Source organism: Primulina eburnea, chromosome 6 (assembly GCF_022965805.1).
Source record: "Primulina eburnea isolate SZY01 chromosome 6, ASM2296580v1, whole genome shotgun sequence".
Taxonomy (NCBI): Eukaryota; Viridiplantae; Streptophyta; class Magnoliopsida; order Lamiales; family Gesneriaceae; genus Primulina; species Primulina eburnea.
Window position 1 is genome coordinate 35899209 of NC_133106.1, and position 17394 is coordinate 35916602.

General features: G+C 32.3%; 2 protein-coding genes, 1 long non-coding RNA gene and 1 pseudogene across 4 annotated transcripts; all 4 read left to right on the forward strand.

Moving 5' to 3' along the window:
- The first annotated feature begins 1994 nt into the window (after positions 1–1994).
- Positions 1995–3637, forward strand: LOC140833573 (uncharacterized). Its single transcript, XM_073197906.1, has 4 exons — positions 1995–2140; positions 2270–2386; positions 3258–3368; positions 3447–3637. The coding sequence occupies exons 1-4, from the start codon at positions 2125–2127 to the stop codon at positions 3509–3511; spliced, it is 309 nt and encodes a 102-aa protein (XP_073054007.1). The 5' UTR covers positions 1995–2124; the 3' UTR covers positions 3512–3637.
- Positions 3638–8334: 4697 nt separating this feature from the next.
- LOC140834791 (cysteine-rich receptor-like protein kinase 15) lies at positions 8335–13118 on the forward strand. Of its 2 annotated transcripts, XM_073199925.1 has the most exons (7): positions 8338–9330; positions 9825–9950; positions 10773–10903; positions 11013–11223; positions 11314–11551; positions 11876–12026; positions 12526–13114. In XM_073199925.1, the coding sequence occupies exons 1-7, from the start codon at positions 8412–8414 to the stop codon at positions 12898–12900; spliced, it is 2151 nt and encodes a 716-aa protein (XP_073056026.1). In that variant the 5' UTR covers positions 8338–8411; the 3' UTR covers positions 12901–13114. The 2 variants fall into 2 exon arrangements, with proteins under 2 accessions (XP_073056025.1, XP_073056026.1); XM_073199924.1 differs by having other exon boundaries at positions 8335–9330; positions 11013–11551; positions 12526–13118.
- A 2270-nt stretch (positions 13119–15388) lies between these two features.
- LOC140835515 (antimicrobial ginkbilobin-2-like protein) lies at positions 15389–16284 on the forward strand (annotated as a pseudogene).
- A 303-nt stretch (positions 16285–16587) lies between these two features.
- Positions 16588–17290, forward strand: LOC140834794 (uncharacterized). Its single transcript, XR_012118760.1, has 3 exons — positions 16588–16716; positions 16798–16919; positions 17038–17290. It is a non-coding gene; the product is annotated as an uncharacterized lncRNA (long non-coding RNA).
- The last annotated feature ends 104 nt before the right edge of the window (positions 17291–17394 follow it).

The window sequence follows — 17394 nt, forward strand, 5'->3', positions numbered from 1 at the left end:
ATCGGTATGGGTTTTTTTCATACCGAAAATTCGGTTATACCGAATTTTCGATATCGATATCGGTATGAAAAAATTTCATTCCGATATTTTCGGTACGATATACGGTACCATAGTTCGGTACGGTATACCGTACCGTACCCACCCCTAATCACAATCAACAAGAGAGCGAATCTGATTTGCAATGGTCTCACTAGTTAGATTGGTGACCGATGCATCTGATTTATATTTGAAATAAAATAATATTTTATGTTTTTCAATCTTAATCCAGCTATACTATATAATGATTTTTCATGATAAAAACAATATAAAACGATAATTTTGCAGCAAAAAAATATTGTTTATAAAAAACAATAATTTTCACTTAAATCATTATGTATTATAAGCTATTTTTTTAAACATAAATAATTAAAAAATAATATTTTTATTGTGAAAAATAATACATTGTATATAAAAATTAATATTTTTAATATATCGAATTTCTTCAAAAAAAATCTTATAAAATTTATTCATGAGATAGTCGAGTTTTTAATCTTAATCAACTTGCGTCTTTTTGTTGCCTATTGGCTGCGGATGGATTAAATAGTTTCTCCATTCCAAATCCGTCAAAAACGGGTCAGTGAGAGAGTCGGTCCATGACCCATAATTTGGTGGATAAGTTGGAAAATTATGGATTCAAGTTTTTTTTTTTGGGTAGGATGAGCGAACCTCTTTAGTGGTAGAAAAATTATTAATCCAACCTCCTGTTTGGCAAGGTGGGTTGGGTCTACTCGACATATCCAACTCTTTTTACTTGATTCTAATTAAATGCATTCAAATGAATTACAATATAATAAAAATTGATTAGTTTCGAAGAATTAATTTTTTGAAGACAATGGAGTTGTATTGTCCTAAAAGAAAGAAATTAAAGTAAAAGTTATTAACTGAATAGGTTATTATTAATTAAAGATAATATATATATATATATATATATATATATATATATATATATATATATATATTTTGTGAATATGAATATAGAGAGAATTGACCCGTCTCACATATTAAGATCCTTAAAACAGTCTCACATGAGACCCACTATATATAATAAACTTGGGTTTAATATGAACTTTAAGAAATTTTTACATTCGAATTTATCATGATTTGTAAATTATTTTATAACAATCATTAGGTATGACAATGAATCGAGTATAAACTCGACCCTATATTAAATTTGTGGCCGGTTAGACGGATTTAGACCTGACTTAGTGGGCCTATACGCGGGTCCGAGACAAGTCTCGGTTTGGTCAAACCCACTTTGACCCACTTCGCTTCGCTCGTCGAAATATGCCTATATATTTAAAATATAAAATATATATGTAAATATAGTATTGATGATATAATTATATTTTTTCACTAAATAAATAATAACTTATTTATATTTTAATTTATAAAAATTTTGGATGATAATTATTTTATTTTATTAATATATGTTTAATATGAAAATATATCATTATAATTTTTTTTGGTTATCAATTAAATATAAGTCGATATATTTTAACATGTGATACATTTTTTGTCACGAGTATTATTAATATAAATTGGATATATAAATTTAATAATTTGTTATTTTAAAATTTTTTATTGAATAAATATAAATTTATATATTTTCAGTGAGTCCGACTCAGATTGAACCAGCCGTTTTCTCGGGATGAGACGGAGCGAGTCTAAAGGAAACAAGACGGGCCTCAAATTTGGCCAAACCTGCCTTAACTCGAACCCGAACCCGAACCCAGACCCGTTATCATCCCCATCAACCATATCTTTATTTCAACTATATTATTAAACTTTTATATAAAATAGATTCTTGATTAAAAAAATATGAAAACAAATTATTAAATTTAAAATAATGATATTTGTTAGATATATAATTATTTCAACCTATATAAATATACAAACCTGGAAAAGATTAACAAATAAAAATAAAAATCAAATTGATAAAATTGAATGTTGTGTCGTTTTGCACAAATTTGTACTAGAACAATAATTAGTCATTCAGTTATCACAAAATTTGGTAACAAATAAAACTCATTATCCAGAGCTTCGAATTCACCTCTATCGTCCATCGGAACGCACTCGGAGGGTAGAATGGTTTGCGAAAAGTGTAAGCTTTTTTCCTTTATGGTGTCGGCCCAATTAGATATTTTGTTCGAATAATTTGTGGATTAATCAATTAGGGTTTTGTAGATTGGAGATTTGTGATCGTTTATTGTGTTTGCCAATATTCGTGCAGGTGAGCAGAAGCTTTCGAAGGTAATAGTGCCGGACAAATGGAAAGAAGGGGCACGGAACACCACTGAAGGTTCTGGCCGTAAGATCAACGAGAACAAGCTGCTCTCCAAGAAAACAGGTTACATTCTCATTTATTGCTTACTTGTTACTGATTTTCCTGTATAATTTTAACGTGCTATGATTTTTTAAAATCTAAATTTAATAAATCACAGCATTTAATATTTTGTATTTGCGGTGGTGCGTGCGTGAGCGAGTGAGGGGTCTTAGACTCTTAGTTTCGAGTGTTCAACCGGGTTGACGAGTTCAATTTGCCACTAAAATTGGAAACCTTCACAATGTATATCTTTAAAGTTTGATTGTTCCTAAAACATTGCAAATCTCACGTTACTTTGAATTCCGTGTGTTGAATTTCTGATAGATTGTCTTTCATTGCTTTTGGTTCGTGTGTTTCGTATTTATTCTAGGAAAATTGTAGATGAATAAGCATTGACCAATAATTTTAATATTATGCCTTTTTGTTGGTGATAAATGTGGATCAATCAAAGCTTACCTTCTTGAAAAAATGCTGTTTGTTGCACGTTGTGAAATTGAGATGCAAATAAATGCTAAGATTTATCTCTTATTATTCTATTTTTTCTACTACATCCTTCGCCTTCTTCAATTGTCTGAAGAAAGTTGTGTTCTTTGACAGTTCTTCTCTTACAAATCTACAATTTGCAAGTTCTGTTGGCTTTCAATATGAAAATATGTGGTTCCTATGAGATTTGATCAATGCCTCCTAGGTGTGGATGCTTGGGCTGCTGAGTTATTTTTTACATTTCTAGCTGCTGCTTGCACACTCCAAATTTAATACCACAGGGTGATTTAGTCTATTTTCTAGAGTTTGTTAAACCTATGTTTTTCTAGGAAAATCAGGCGCGGAAATTGAATCTCATTTGTGTGTAGGTGTTCATATACTCCGGTAGGTTTATCCCTGTTCTAAATTTTAGTAAACTGGGTCTATTGCAGATGGGCACCTTATGGACAAACCAAGTGTATTATATGTAAGCAGCAAGTACATCAAGAGGGCAAATACTGCCATACCTGTGCTTACAGCAAAGGTGCGACATATTTTTGTTTCCTGGAGATACTTGTTTGGAAAGCATATATGAGATACATATTTATTGTGTGTAATGCAGGAGTATGTGCAATGTGTGGAAAGCAAGTGCTTGATACGAAGTTATACAAACAAAGCAACGTATAAGTGATGCAATTTTCAGTTTGTCTCAAAGACTTGAACTAAATGTAAGAGATGATTGTATTCTGTGTGTTACTTTCTTCTGCTGGAGAACTTTGGTAACATGGAATACCACTTTGATAGTTGCTTCGATCTGCATTTCTTACCCAAAATTGCGCTTTAACTGAAATTTGCTTCTGTGCCCATTTTCCTCCAAGTTATTATTAATATTTAAATGCTTAACCATCGAGGATTATAATAATCTCTTCCCAAACATGGATTCAGGCTTTCCATACTGTAACATGGATTCTCAGCAAAGCCTAATAGTCAACTTTTGAAAATGGCAAAAACTTGTGTGAGACGGCTCACATATTGTATTTTGTGAGACGAATCTCTTATTTGAGTCATCCATGAAAAAATATTAATTTTTATGTTATGAACATTACTTTTTATTATGAATATAGCTAAGCTTGACCCGTCTTACCGATAAAGATTCGTGAGACCGTCTTACAAGAGACCTACGTTTTGAAAATAACGACTTTCGCCACCTTTTTGACCTTGGTATATGTAATATTACTAATAATTTGAAGCAATATTTTGGAAATGAATAATAATAACTTTTTACAGGTGGTGGCCGGGGTAGCTAACAAAGAGATCGGAGATCACCCCTCAAATTACAATTAAAAAATAAAACAAAAACCTCACCATTTATAGGGAATCATTCTCTTTGTAACATTTCTTATAATATTGACACGGATTTTCTCTCCATGCATGGATGCTTCAAGTTGAGTGGATCTCATTTCAATCGAGTGTATATGAAACCAACGATAAAAATATGAATACGTAGCTCACATAATTGACATGAAAGTTATTCGCACTCGACTCAATCTCTCCCGTAGGTAAGTCTAGGCGTCTAGCTTTACCCAATTGTTTGTGAGCCGGTCGGATCCATTGAAAATAACAGTCTTTCAACTCTTTGCAGTCGTTTATCCGATCCCTTCCTTGAGAATCATGTACAATTAATAATTTTATTCAGAATTCAAGACAACCTTTTCAATGTTCTTTCAGACCGATGCTTACTCCACAAGGAAAAAATCGATGTTTTGCGACTGTCATATATTTCATATATAGCATCATTACAGACATAAATAATAAGCCCCAACACTTATTGATAAGTCATATTACATGCGTTATGAAGTTTTTAATAACCTACTTTACTACTTGCTTGATGCATAATCTACTAATCAACAAACAAATGTAAAGATTTTCTTACAATTTGAAGACAGCCTAGCATCTTGATGTGCAATGAAAGTTTATTGATGTCGCGACCTGATCTTTCGATCCACCAGCCACAGAAATCTAGATGTTGTTTCTACAAATTCAATAGGCGACTTCCGTCATGTACCACTTATCTTGAAGGTTCAAGAGGTGTCTCTCAAGACCCGCACAAACACGATTGCACGATGAACTTTTATAACAATTATTTTGTATTCGTCTTTGTTTTACAAAAATAATTAACCTAAATTGGTATGAAAGTCAATTATAACCTCTTCAAAATTATTTTAGACTTTCATTTTTAACTGACAATAATATAACAATCATTACATATGTGATGTAGATATCCAATGTTGTTGCGTTTAGATAAAAACATTTCATTTGAACAGTGACCCGTCTCCAACTCGGATCATTATACTAGCTTGTCAAATTCTTTATATATTGTGGAATATGGAAATGATTGAACAATCCATAATGCGTAAGGAAATAAATAAATTAAATTAATGGATGTAAGATAAATAAAATAAAATGAATAAAATGTTTGAACCAGCCCTAATGTATATTTTGTATTTTTAGCCGAGTAACATTTACATTTTGTTTAATTTTTTAATATATATGTTAAGTTAGATTAATGCGAAATTGCAAGTTGGGACTATATTTATGCTATATATCTTTCAAGTGTTGACCACATATTATATGTATATGATTTTTCCATAAAAAAAATGGATGTGACTTTTTTGGATACGTGTCCTGAAAACTGATGTATAATGTAAAATATTCATTTGTATTTATAGAAAACTATTTTAATTAATATGATTTGGTCTCACTCCTACTCTACATGGCTCGACCGAATATATTATATAGTCGTACAATGTTGATTTCAATATCTAATCTATCTGTAGTACTGTTCGATTTTAATTTCGTTAACAAAATTTTGAATTTACAGAAGTATCTATGTCTTTGTTGAAAATGCTTTCTTCCCTTTAACCCTTCCGATTAGATTACGAAATCGATCCATATAAACTCTAAATTGTTCATTCGCATGTCAAGTTATCGTTTTTAAACAAAAACTTCAGTTAATTAATATATTCCACAACAAAAATACTTGTAAATAGACGGGGAAGATCATATGTCAATAAGATGAAATGACATTTTTTTTAATATGAGGTCTTTGGGATAAAGTTTAGATGAAAATCACGAGAGTTTATTTTCAAAGTAGAAAATATCATAACATTGTGGATATATATGACTTTCATGATATGACACGAATCATTCACACTAATTCAAAGGATGACTCTGTCTCTCACAATTATATACATCGTGTATATATATTCAATAAAACAAATTTATTTACACATTTTTTAATTTTATGCCTTGTAAAAAATATATATTCGAAATTATATTTTTGAGACATATCTTTCATTCTATTTTGACTTTGCATATATTTTTCTAAAATATAACATCAGAGGAGCCGTTTGCCACCATTATTTAACAAATCTAACAAAATAGACTAGGAACATATCAATGAATAAAGTCTCATTTTTAAATTTTTATACAAACGATCAAGCCATCAGCATGCATATTCTACGAAGCCAAACCAACAAAAAAAAAAAAAATCAACTCGTGAGAAGTTTCTTGTTAGTTTCTTGATGGTATTCTCTCTTACATATAACTTTTAAAAAGCCCCTAGCTACTTGAAAGGACTAAGAAAAAGATTGTTATTAAAACAATTTTTTTTAAAAAAATATTATAACATATTTACTTGTCTTAGTAAACTTCAGTCTCATTCACTACGACGACGCAGTCTCGAAAAATATATAATTATACGCAATTTGTACGTACATAGACTCGTCGATTCACTTGGATCAATAGCCAAACTTTTTTGTAATGAAAACTTAAATTTGTTTTCATTTTACGTTTTGTTATGTTCAAGTCACGTTGATCAAGATAATGTGTGATGATTAAGATTTCACATAGCAGTAACAAAAATAAAACCTACGATTTAATCAGAAGAATGTGTTATTTAAATAAATAAATAAAATTTAAATTCTTAAGGGGTTCAAATATTATTTATTGCCCTAGTTTTATATATAATGTTTCCAATCATTCAAGTTTCATGCCTCTAGTTAAATTTGTATGTATTTAATTAAATAATAAGTTTTCATCATCTGATCTCAGTGTACATGACGTATGATAAGACATTAATTTCTTTAAAATAATATAAAACCAAGTGTAGTCTGTGTCACGTTTTAGCATCTTAAGATTTTGGAACATTTTTTTTTTAGTTTGGTAACTTTTTTTTTTGTCATATTATAAATAAATTCACGATTTTAATTAGGGTATTTAAATTTTTTTCACCAGAATACTGATGTGGTGTCTGAAAAATTCTTACGTGACACCAGAAAATAGTGACATATAAGATGTTACATCAAACTTCCATGAGAAATGACTAAAAATAAAAATAAAAATTAATGCATGTTAATCAATTAAAATCATAAATTGATCGATACAAATTAAATGAAAAATATTGCATCTTCCTCAATATATCTGACATTCACAGGAATTTATCTATTAAAAGAGTGTAAATTCCAGCGGTCACATCATGGAATTTTCTAGATGTGAGGTGGAACGAGTCCTTACAATCAGATCACTTATCTTTTGCTACTCATTACAAGAGCCGATGTCATTAATGTGTATATACAAGTAATTTAAAAATGACGAAATTGATGAAAAATTATCAATCAAAACATTTTTTTAGGTTCATTTTCAACCCACAAAATTGTGGTACTGTGTCATACAAAATGTGGTATACATCATGTGAAAATGTTGTACTAAAAACTTACCCAGGGATTATAAAAATTATTTGCTCATTTCTTAGATTTTAAAATATAAATTTTATTTTAGTTATCTATATATATATATATATGATTATTTGAATTTTGTTTAAAATATTATTTTGGTATTATAGAATTTTATTTTTGTATACAATATAATTATATTTGATTATGTGTATGTTGTTTAGATTTTAAATTTAATAAATAAATTTATTATCATCATTATTATTATTATTATTATTATTATTATTATTATTATTATTATTCACAATTATGTGATATAACTGTTTTTTGGACAGATCTATCGAAAAATCGGTTCAATCATCTATCCGAATATGAAAACATTGCTATATATACATAATCTCAAAACTTATACGTACTAACCATTTAGTTTAAAAGATGAAATTATATAAAATAATAAAAGAAAATAGCCTCATTTACCATATTATAAACATAATAATAGCTAACGGTATGTTTACTTATAAATAACTAATATTAATTCCATAAGGGTTATTATTATTGCATAAATAAGAAATGTTTGTGCCATGATGAGTTGTAAATCGATTTAATACACACAAAAAACTACCCACTAAATTGATACAATTAATGATTTTTTATAATAATAATAAATAAATGTATATATAAAAGTCTAACGGATAATATTAATAAATTTTTAGTGTTTTTTAATACTTTTGTGCATAATTTTATAGAATCGAGTTTTGTGGCGTCTAATTAAATACAGATAGTTACGAACCTCAACAGCCTCCTAAAAATGATTATGGAGTTGAAGGTAGCTGGCAAGTAAACTTTAGAGAGCTATGATTTCACAGAGATGGCGGCTCGCCTCCATTTTCTTAATCCTTACAAACCTTTTGGCGTTTGCCGCAGCGCAGTTTTCTTGCATAAAGAACGGCAATTACAGCAGTTTTAGCACGTACAAGGATAATATGGACACACTCTTATCCTCCCTTCCTACAAACGTCGATATTCATGGATTCTACAACGCCTCCGAAGGGCAGAGCCCGGATATAGTCTATGCAGCAGTGCTGTGTAGAGGGGACGTACAGCCTGAAGAATGTCGTACTTGTATCCGAAACGCCGCTACTGAATTAGTAAAATCGTGTCCAAATTACAAGCAAGCCGTTCACTGGAATGAACTCTGCATGCTACGGTACTCTAATGAATCTATGTTCGGGATAATGAAGATGTATCCATCGTGGTACCGGTGGGGTCTAAAGGACGCCTCCAGTCCTGTCCAGTATATGGCGGACGTTAGCAGGCTACTGGACAAGCTTCGTGGGCAAGCTGCTAATGGTGGTTCTCTGAGGAAAGTAGCTGCTGGGAATAGTAGCTCTGCAGATTTTCAGATTATTTTTTCGTTGGTTCAGTGTACCCCTGACATGTCTCCGGAGAATTGCAGTAGTTGTTTAATTGAGGCCGCTGCGGATATCCCAACATATTGCAACATTTCCATAAGGTGTAGAGTACTATCGCCGAGCTGCAATCTTCGTTATCATCAATTACCATTTTACAACGAAACCAGGCTTCGTGAGTTACAGGAGCTTGCAACGCTGCCACCACAACTGTCACCACCACCACCACCACCTCAACAGCCGGTATCACCACAACCACCACCACCACAACAGCCGGTATCACCACCAGGTCCGCTGCAGCCGCCGCCACCACCATCACCACCACCGCCACCACCAGGATTGCCACAGCAGCCGGCACCGCCAGGTAAGAGATGATAATTATATGTATTTACTGTTGGACCTTTATAATACTAAATCAAACCTCTTGAATTATATTGATAATTTCTTTGTCTAATTTTTTGATCTTTTGTTCTCTCATTTCTACCAAGCGCGTAAATATATTTCGCAGGATTATTATTATTTTTTAGTTTTTCAGATTATTATTATTGTAAATAAATCTTAAAATATATTTTTAAAAAATCTTAAAATAACCATGCAATAACTCACATAATCCATTATATAATATGGTCGTTCTATTTTATCAAATAATTTTCAAAACTCATGTTATGATTCTCCTAATAGATAACTAAAACTTAATCAATGAAATAAAAGTATAATTTGGTATGATTTTTTAAGCAAAATAAAAAGAGATACTCCTTGAATGATTATCCACCAATATTGCTATAGTTATTATCATAATAAATATTTGAAAGTATAATTGGAATAGGAAAATAATTCTATTCAGTTATGATTTTGCAGGGAAAAAAAATAATATTACTGTGATCATCGCTTCTGTTTCAGTTGGTGTGGGTTTAATAGTGGCTGCATTAGCTATTATCCTGCTGATAAAGAGAGCTAAAAAGAAGCCAAAAGAAGAACTTGAACGTATGTTATTAGGGTAATGCTACGTGTACATAATGGGTTACATAGAGACTTACATGTAATTATTAAATAATTATTAAATTACAATTAAACCCTCATCCTAAATTGATAGACTACACATTCCATTCATTATTTCTTCTCCTATCAATAATATTAAATTGTTTTTTTTAATGCAAGTCCTGAGATTTATCATATAATTTTTTTTTTTAAAAAAATATATTTTGATAAATATTATATTTTTCAATATTTAATAAATCATATAAAAAATTAATAGTAATGATTTTTAAAATTAAAAAAATTAATGATTGTAACTACAATAATAAATTATTATATTGCCAAAATTAGAATTAGACAAACGAAACAATCTACGATCTCTTTTACGAATCTACATTTAAAACAAACGAAACAACAAATTGGAAGAAAAAAACTAAGCTTAATTTACAGTAATAAAGATGTAAAATAAAGAGAATAGATGGTCGTCTCGATAAGCAATAGAATATTTCTATGATCTCGATTTTTTCTTCGTCTTTACTGCATATGGATTTGGAAGCGAGGGTTGGGAGAGGAGAAGAAAGATACGGTCAATCGATTTGGAGTGAGGGCTGAGATAGGAGAAAAAATAATTAATAGAATAGGTAGTCTATCAATTTAGGGTGAGGGTTTTATTTGTAATTTAATAATTAATTAATAATTACATGTAAGCCTCTATGTAACCCATTATGTACACATAGCATTTTCCATGTTATTATCGCATCTTTAATTTAACCAACGTAATTTTCATGCTTTAGCAGCAATTTCACTAAAACTTCATCTCTTAATTTGAAGCTGCACAGCCTGCACGCGACATTAACGTAGTCGAATCTCTACAATATGATTTTTCCGGAATCAAAGCTGCTACCAATGATTTCTCAGTTTCTACCGAGTTGGGGCAAGGTGGATTTGGGGTCATTTATAAGGTAATCTACTATATCGGTTTTATTTAAAACTTTTTGTACCCTGTTACATCGATATGAAATATTTGTGATAACAAATAGAGCAGGACTGACTTATGGTAATATTTATAAGGGAAAACTTACAAATGGACAAGATATTGCGGTAAAAAGACTATCCCTGGATTCTAGGCAAGGTGACGCGGAATTCAAGAATGAAGTCTTATTGGTGGCCAAGCTACAACACAAGAATCTTGTAAGACTCTTGGGTTTTTCCATTGAAGGGAAGGAAAGGCTTCTCGTCTATGAATTCGTCAAGAATAGAAGCCTTGACAAATTTATATTTGGTAATATTTCGATGTTCTTTTCAGTTCACGGTCCACTATTTGTTGCTTGCATATTCTTTAGATTTAGACATGTACTTGAGTATGCTGCAGACCCTATCAGACACAATGATTTGGATTGGGAGACCCGTTACAAGATCATATGTGGGATTTCAAAGGGACTTCAATATTTGCACGAAGAATCTCGACTCAAAATAATTCATCGTGATCTCAAAGCTAGCAATGTACTTTTAGATGGAGATATGAACCCCAAAATTGCAGATTTCGGCATGGCAAGGTTATTTGATGTCAATGAAACTCAAGCCAATACCAACAAAATTGTTGGAACTTAGTAAGTTTTCTTTCAGTAGCAGTGGGAAGAGCCAGCCCCAAGTGTCATTGAATGGATTTTGGCATGAGCAACTTGTCTTGATCGAAATGTGGAGCTTACACTGCTACAAGTTCTACAAGATTTAAGTTGCATAATTATCGTAACATTAAAGTTTTTGGGAAACTTTTTCTCCATTAAAATTACATAAATTTCATTTTAAAAAAAAATTAGAAATGATCTTCTTCCCAGTCCTGTATGGTGATTTTATTTACTATATGGAGACTGCATGATTAAGCTTTGTAACTTTTCCTTTCTTCAACTACTAACAACTTGATTATTATGTAGTGGATATATGTCACCAGAATATGCAATGCACGGACAGTTCTCTGCTAAGTCTGATGTATTTAGCTTCGGTGTGCTGATACTAGAAATTATCAGCGGTAAGCAAAATAGATCATATAAAAATGGGGAGGATGTGGAAGACCTCTTAAGTCTGGTAAGCAACATGAATTCGTTATGTCTGTTAAAAGTTGAAACCTGGAAAGCCAAAATCCTGTCTAGTACGCTAATAAAAATATAATTTGGTATGCTTAAAAAATTTATTTGTTAAATACTAATAAATAATTCCAAGTTTTATCATTATTTTTTACCCAATCAAAAAATCATTATTTTTTTATCATTTGGTTTGATTTTTTATTTAAATCTGGCTAATCAAGACCTACCTTGATTGGGTCGGACCTGGTTTTAAACAAGGCTAATTCCAAGTGAACCCGAACGGGTTAGACACTTGGATCTTATAAATTTTATATTTATTCATTATTTTTTTAAACTCGGTTTATTTGTATGACCGGACCTTTTAGCCTGGTTCATGGACACCCCCTATGTATCAAATGTGTGTGTCTTGTTGACGTGTTAACTGAAACCAATTACGAACTTGATGATGTTGGTGAATGCTGTTTTTTTTTTTATTTATAAAGAGACTATATATTTCATAGGTATGGAAACATTGGCGCCAAGGAACGGCAGAGGATATCATCAATCCAGTACTGTTGAGGGTTGGTTCAAATACCCTACGTGGTATTTTAAGATGCATTCACATCGGTTTGCTATGCGTGCAAGACAATCCTAGTGATAGACCAGCAATGGGTTCAGTTGTTTTTATGCTTGGTAGCTCCATAATGTCTCTGCCAGCACCTTTCGAGCCAACACATTCTACGACCCGTGGCTATAACTCGAGAATTCCGAACTTCCGTGGGTATGGTTTAAATGAATTTGATTCAAGTGGATCATCAGCCTTTAAAAGGTCGTCAAATCAATCTATGGAATCATTAAAAACCGACATGTCAATGACTGCTTTTCATCCGAGGTGATTTTTAAGAATATGGTTGAAGTTCTTGGTGTGTGATGTCTCCTGTTTAACTGTCATAAGTTGTGAAGTGTAAAATGTTTGAACGTCGATCACTATATATCAATTGCTCTAGCTTGCTTACGTGCTTAGAAGCTTGTTGAACAAGTGTTTTGCTCAATAAAGTCGAGCAATTTTGTTCGTTCCTATCTATGTCTAGTACTGCTGTAAATGCCTAATTCTCCGTTTTTTTCAGTTCTTTTTTGAAACTGATATAATGGAGAAGTTTGTCATACTATCTGTGCATGATCTTTTTAAGAGATACACGTATGTGGTATTCTTGAGTATCAGTTGAGCAAAAGCCAATGGATCCCCCGAACTATGACCCGTGATTATAACTCGAAAATTGCGAACTTAATCTGCCGAACTATGGCCTGTTGCCCTGTTGTGTAAATTATGCATAACATATACACAAAGTACCAACTTTTTAATATAGGATGTAAAATGTATATCAAATATATCGAGATAAAATAATTTTTTTAAGGTGTGATATTTTAAAAGAAATATTAAAAAATACGACCAAAAAATTAATCATGTAGCCCAAACGAGAGAATATAACTTAATAAGGTAGGACAAACATGGGACAAAAAAGAAACATTGTATATGATAGGCTTTCGTTATTGAATAAATTATAGGTTAGTTGACCGGCTTTTGCTTTTATTGTTACTTAAAATATTTTTATTTAAAACCTAAATTTAAATAATAAGTATATAAGTAGTTTAAAATAAATATATGAATAATAATGAATTGAATTTTTAATATAATAGCAAATAAAATCAATATGATAAATAATAATTTACTGTTTTATTTTACATGTAAAATTTATGAATTTTATCCAACAACCGATGGATTCGTTGGAATATTAAAAAAAAAGTCAAAAGGAAAATTCTGAGAGAGCTCTAAATTGGCGCCCCTTTCTTCTTCCTCTTTCCTTTCTTCACAATTCTCACGTTTTTTTTTTTCAAAAAAAGAACAATATTAGGCGATAAAGTAAATAAGGAAAATTCGCCTTAATCAAGAAAATGTCTAGGGATGTCAATGGGTCTGGGTAAAACCCGCAATAGATCCGCGTGTATGGGGTGGATTTGGACATATTAAATGGGTCATGGGGTGGGTTTCGGGTCCAATTTTTCAAACCCGTCCGGATATGGGGCGGGTCATGGGTTCTATAATACCCGCCCCATACCCGCCCCATATATGTAGATATAAATATTTTAAGGTTTTAGTTTTATTAATTTTCATTTTTTAGTAGCTCACTTCAACCATAACGATCTTAGCTATTCTTATGTCAATTGTTGCATTTGAATATCCTTTTAACAATAGTGGAAGAATAGTTGGTATTCATCTTAATAGACTTAAATATTGCCTACTCACTGATTTTATATTGATCTGTATAAATTATGTTATGACTTATTTTTGGGGATGTCAAGATTTTTTTGGAGAGCTAGTAACTCTTTTTTTATGTAATTTTTTATGTTGTGAAAATACTTTGGTTGTTATTATTAAATGTGGTCGAAAACATGAATTAATTTTCCACAATGTTGTATTTAGAGGCTTGTCTGTTTCATAATTTAGTCATGTGAGAAGAAATATTACTTTTTTATTTTAAAAAAATTCGGGTCTCACGGGTCTCACCGGCCCCGTTTCGTATTTGAGGTAGGATGGGTCTGAAGAATATTTAACCGGGATGGGACGGGTAATGGGTCAAAAATTTTTTCATGGGGAGGGTCTTGGGTTTAGCCAAACCCACCCCATTGACATCTCTAAAAATGTCCATGCTTAGGCGAACATTGCTCAAGGTCATCGTCCTGGGGGACAGCGGGTATTTTCTCCTTTCTTTATGCCATTTTTCATTTTTTTCCCCTTTTTTTTGGTTAGTAAGGTGTAAGGTTTTGTCCTTTAATTATGGTTCCTAATGTTGTTTATATTGTTCAGGGTAGGAAAAACGGACCTCGTTGATGAACCAATGTTCTTTTTGTGTTTTGTATTAGTGTCTCGGTTATTGTGTTTGAAGGTTTTTGGTAGAGAATTTTTAATGTTGACAATCAGGTTTGCTTTCGAGGAATGTAAGTGAATTTTTGGTTGGCAGATTTGGGACACTGCTGGCCAGGAGAGATTTCAATTGTAATAAAAAAATTACAATTTTGTCCATAAATAATGTGCACATTCACTTCTACAGTGTGACACGTGGATCGAAAAGGTTTGCATATATTTTCTAAAAGACTTGCAGACTTTTTTAGTTAAATTTTCTTAAAGCAAGCAAATTATGACTATGAATTGGTCAAAATAATAATATCTTTTCTTTGGTAAAAAAAAAATAATAATATCTTTCTTTGTCATAAATAAAAATAATAATAATATTTTTCCTTTTATTTTATTTATCTTACAGTTACATGAATGTGAGGGCACGCAAGCGACAATTAAACGGCACTTTCAGCCATGCATCTAGATTGATGAAAAATCAATTAATCAAACCAGTTTAAGTTGGAAAGGGAGAATCTACCAACAAAAAATGTATGGAGGAGATCACGAAGCTTGTTAAATTCAGACTCGTGGTGACTTCCATTGTGTTGATTCTCACAAACCTTTTGGCCTCAGCCACAGACCAATTTTATTGGTGCCCGGACAGCGGCAATTACACGACCAATAGCACATTCAGGTCTAATCTTGATGCCCTCCTCTCTTCTCTGCCACAAAGTATCGATGACAATGGATTCAACAAAGCCACGATGGGGCAGGCCCCTAATACGGCATATGCGGAAGTGCTTTGTAGAGGGGACGTTCAGCTCAATACATGTCGTAATTGTACTGCAAATGCCACCATTGAGATAGCTAACTGGTGTCCGAATAGAAAACAAGCCGTTCTGTGGAATGAATTCTGCATGTTACGGTACTCTAATGAGTCCATGTTGGGGATCCTGACGACTGCTGATCTACCGGTGTACGTGTGGAGTATACAGAATGTCTCGAGTCCGGACCAGTTTATGGCGGATCTTAGAACGTTGCTAGACAATCTTCGTGGGCAAGCAGCATATGGTGGTTCCCTGTCCAAGGTGGCGGCTGGGAATAGAACTACTGTCAATTTGCAGACTGTATTTTCGCTGGTTCAGTGTACCCAGATTTGTCTCAGGATGATTGCAGTAATTGTTTGACAAGGGCTGCGGTGAACATTTCGAGATTTTGTGACAGAAGGAGAGGATGTCGAGCGCTACATCCTAGCTGCAATATTCGTTATGAAGATAGAAACCAGGCTTCAAGAAATACTGACGCCTATAACACCACAACTACAACCGTCACCATCATCACCATTTCACCAGCACCGCAAACGATGCCACCAGGTAATAGATGATATATAAACCAAAATCATGCTTCTTAAATTATATTTTTTCCCATTTTTTCATCTGGATTAATCTAGATCTTTTGTTCTCTCTTTTACAATGACTGGGAAATGTTTTTTCATAGATTTCCAGTCTTGATTGATTTGTGCGTGAGATTTGCTAAGATTAACTCTCCGACAATGATATTACGTATAACAATACTCTGCCAAAATATGATAATGACATGCATTCCTCGCAAAATAAATAATACATATTCAGAACTTAAATTTGTTGGAGTTGTAAAATGATTGAAATTTTATAATTTTACAGGGAAAAAGATGCCAGTAGAACTCGAATCATCATCGGCGTTGTTGTTTCAATCGTTGTGTGTATAACACTAGCTGTATGTGCTGGCATCCTGTTAATAAAGAAAACAAAAAAACAGAACAAGGAAGAACTTGAGTGTAAGTTTTTCATCTTTTCCCCAACTTGTCACTCAGGTTTTAGCAGAAACTTCTCTAAAACTTTCCCTTCTTAATTTGAAGCCACACATGACATTAATTTTGCTGAATCTCTACAATATGATTTTTCGGAGATCAAAGCTGCAACAGATGGTTTCTCAGATACTAATAAACTAGGGCAAGGTGGATTTGGTGTTGTTTACAAGGTAATCAAACATATAGATTCCATAACTATATGATTTTTTTTTTTAATGGAGGATGAATGATTATGCCTTGTAAGACTTTCCTTGCTTCAACAACTAACGAACGACATGCTTATTATAGTGGATACATGTCACCAGAATATGCGAGGTATGGACATTTCTCTGTCAAGTCTGATGTATTTAGCTTCGGTGTGTTGGTGCTCGAAATTGTAAGCGGTCAGAAAAATATATCAGATCAAAATTGGGAGGATATGGACGACCTCTTAAATAAGGTAAGCAAGGAAAGCCGAAATCCTATTCTATCAGCTACTAATATCAGTGGTTAACTGAAGTAATTTTTTTGTTATGGATTTGCAATGTCCAATTGCTTATAAGATATTTACTCTTTTAAACGAATTAGTATGACTTTAAGTCCATATTCTCCCCAGAGGATTGTGGGTTCAGTTGGGGCAATTAGCCAAACTTTTCAATTCAATTT

Coding starts and splice junctions, on each gene's coding strand:
- LOC140833573 (XM_073197906.1), top strand. Junction 2,387..3,257: donor GCTGCTCTCCAAGAAAACAG/GTTACATTCTCA, acceptor TCTAAATTTTAG/TAAACTGGGTCTATTGCAGA. Junction 3,369..3,446: donor TACCTGTGCTTACAGCAAAG/GTGCGACATATT, acceptor TGTGTAATGCAG/GAGTATGTGCAATGTGTGGA.
- LOC140834791 (XM_073199924.1), top strand. CDS start 8,412: ATGATTTCACAGAGATGGCGGCTCGCCTCCATTTTCTTAATCCTTACA. Junction 11,552..11,875: donor AACAAAATTGTTGGAACTTA/GTAAGTTTTCTT, acceptor ATTATTATGTAG/TGGATATATGTCACCAGAAT. Junction 12,027..12,525: donor TGGAAGACCTCTTAAGTCTG/GTAAGCAACATG, acceptor TATATTTCATAG/GTATGGAAACATTGGCGCCA.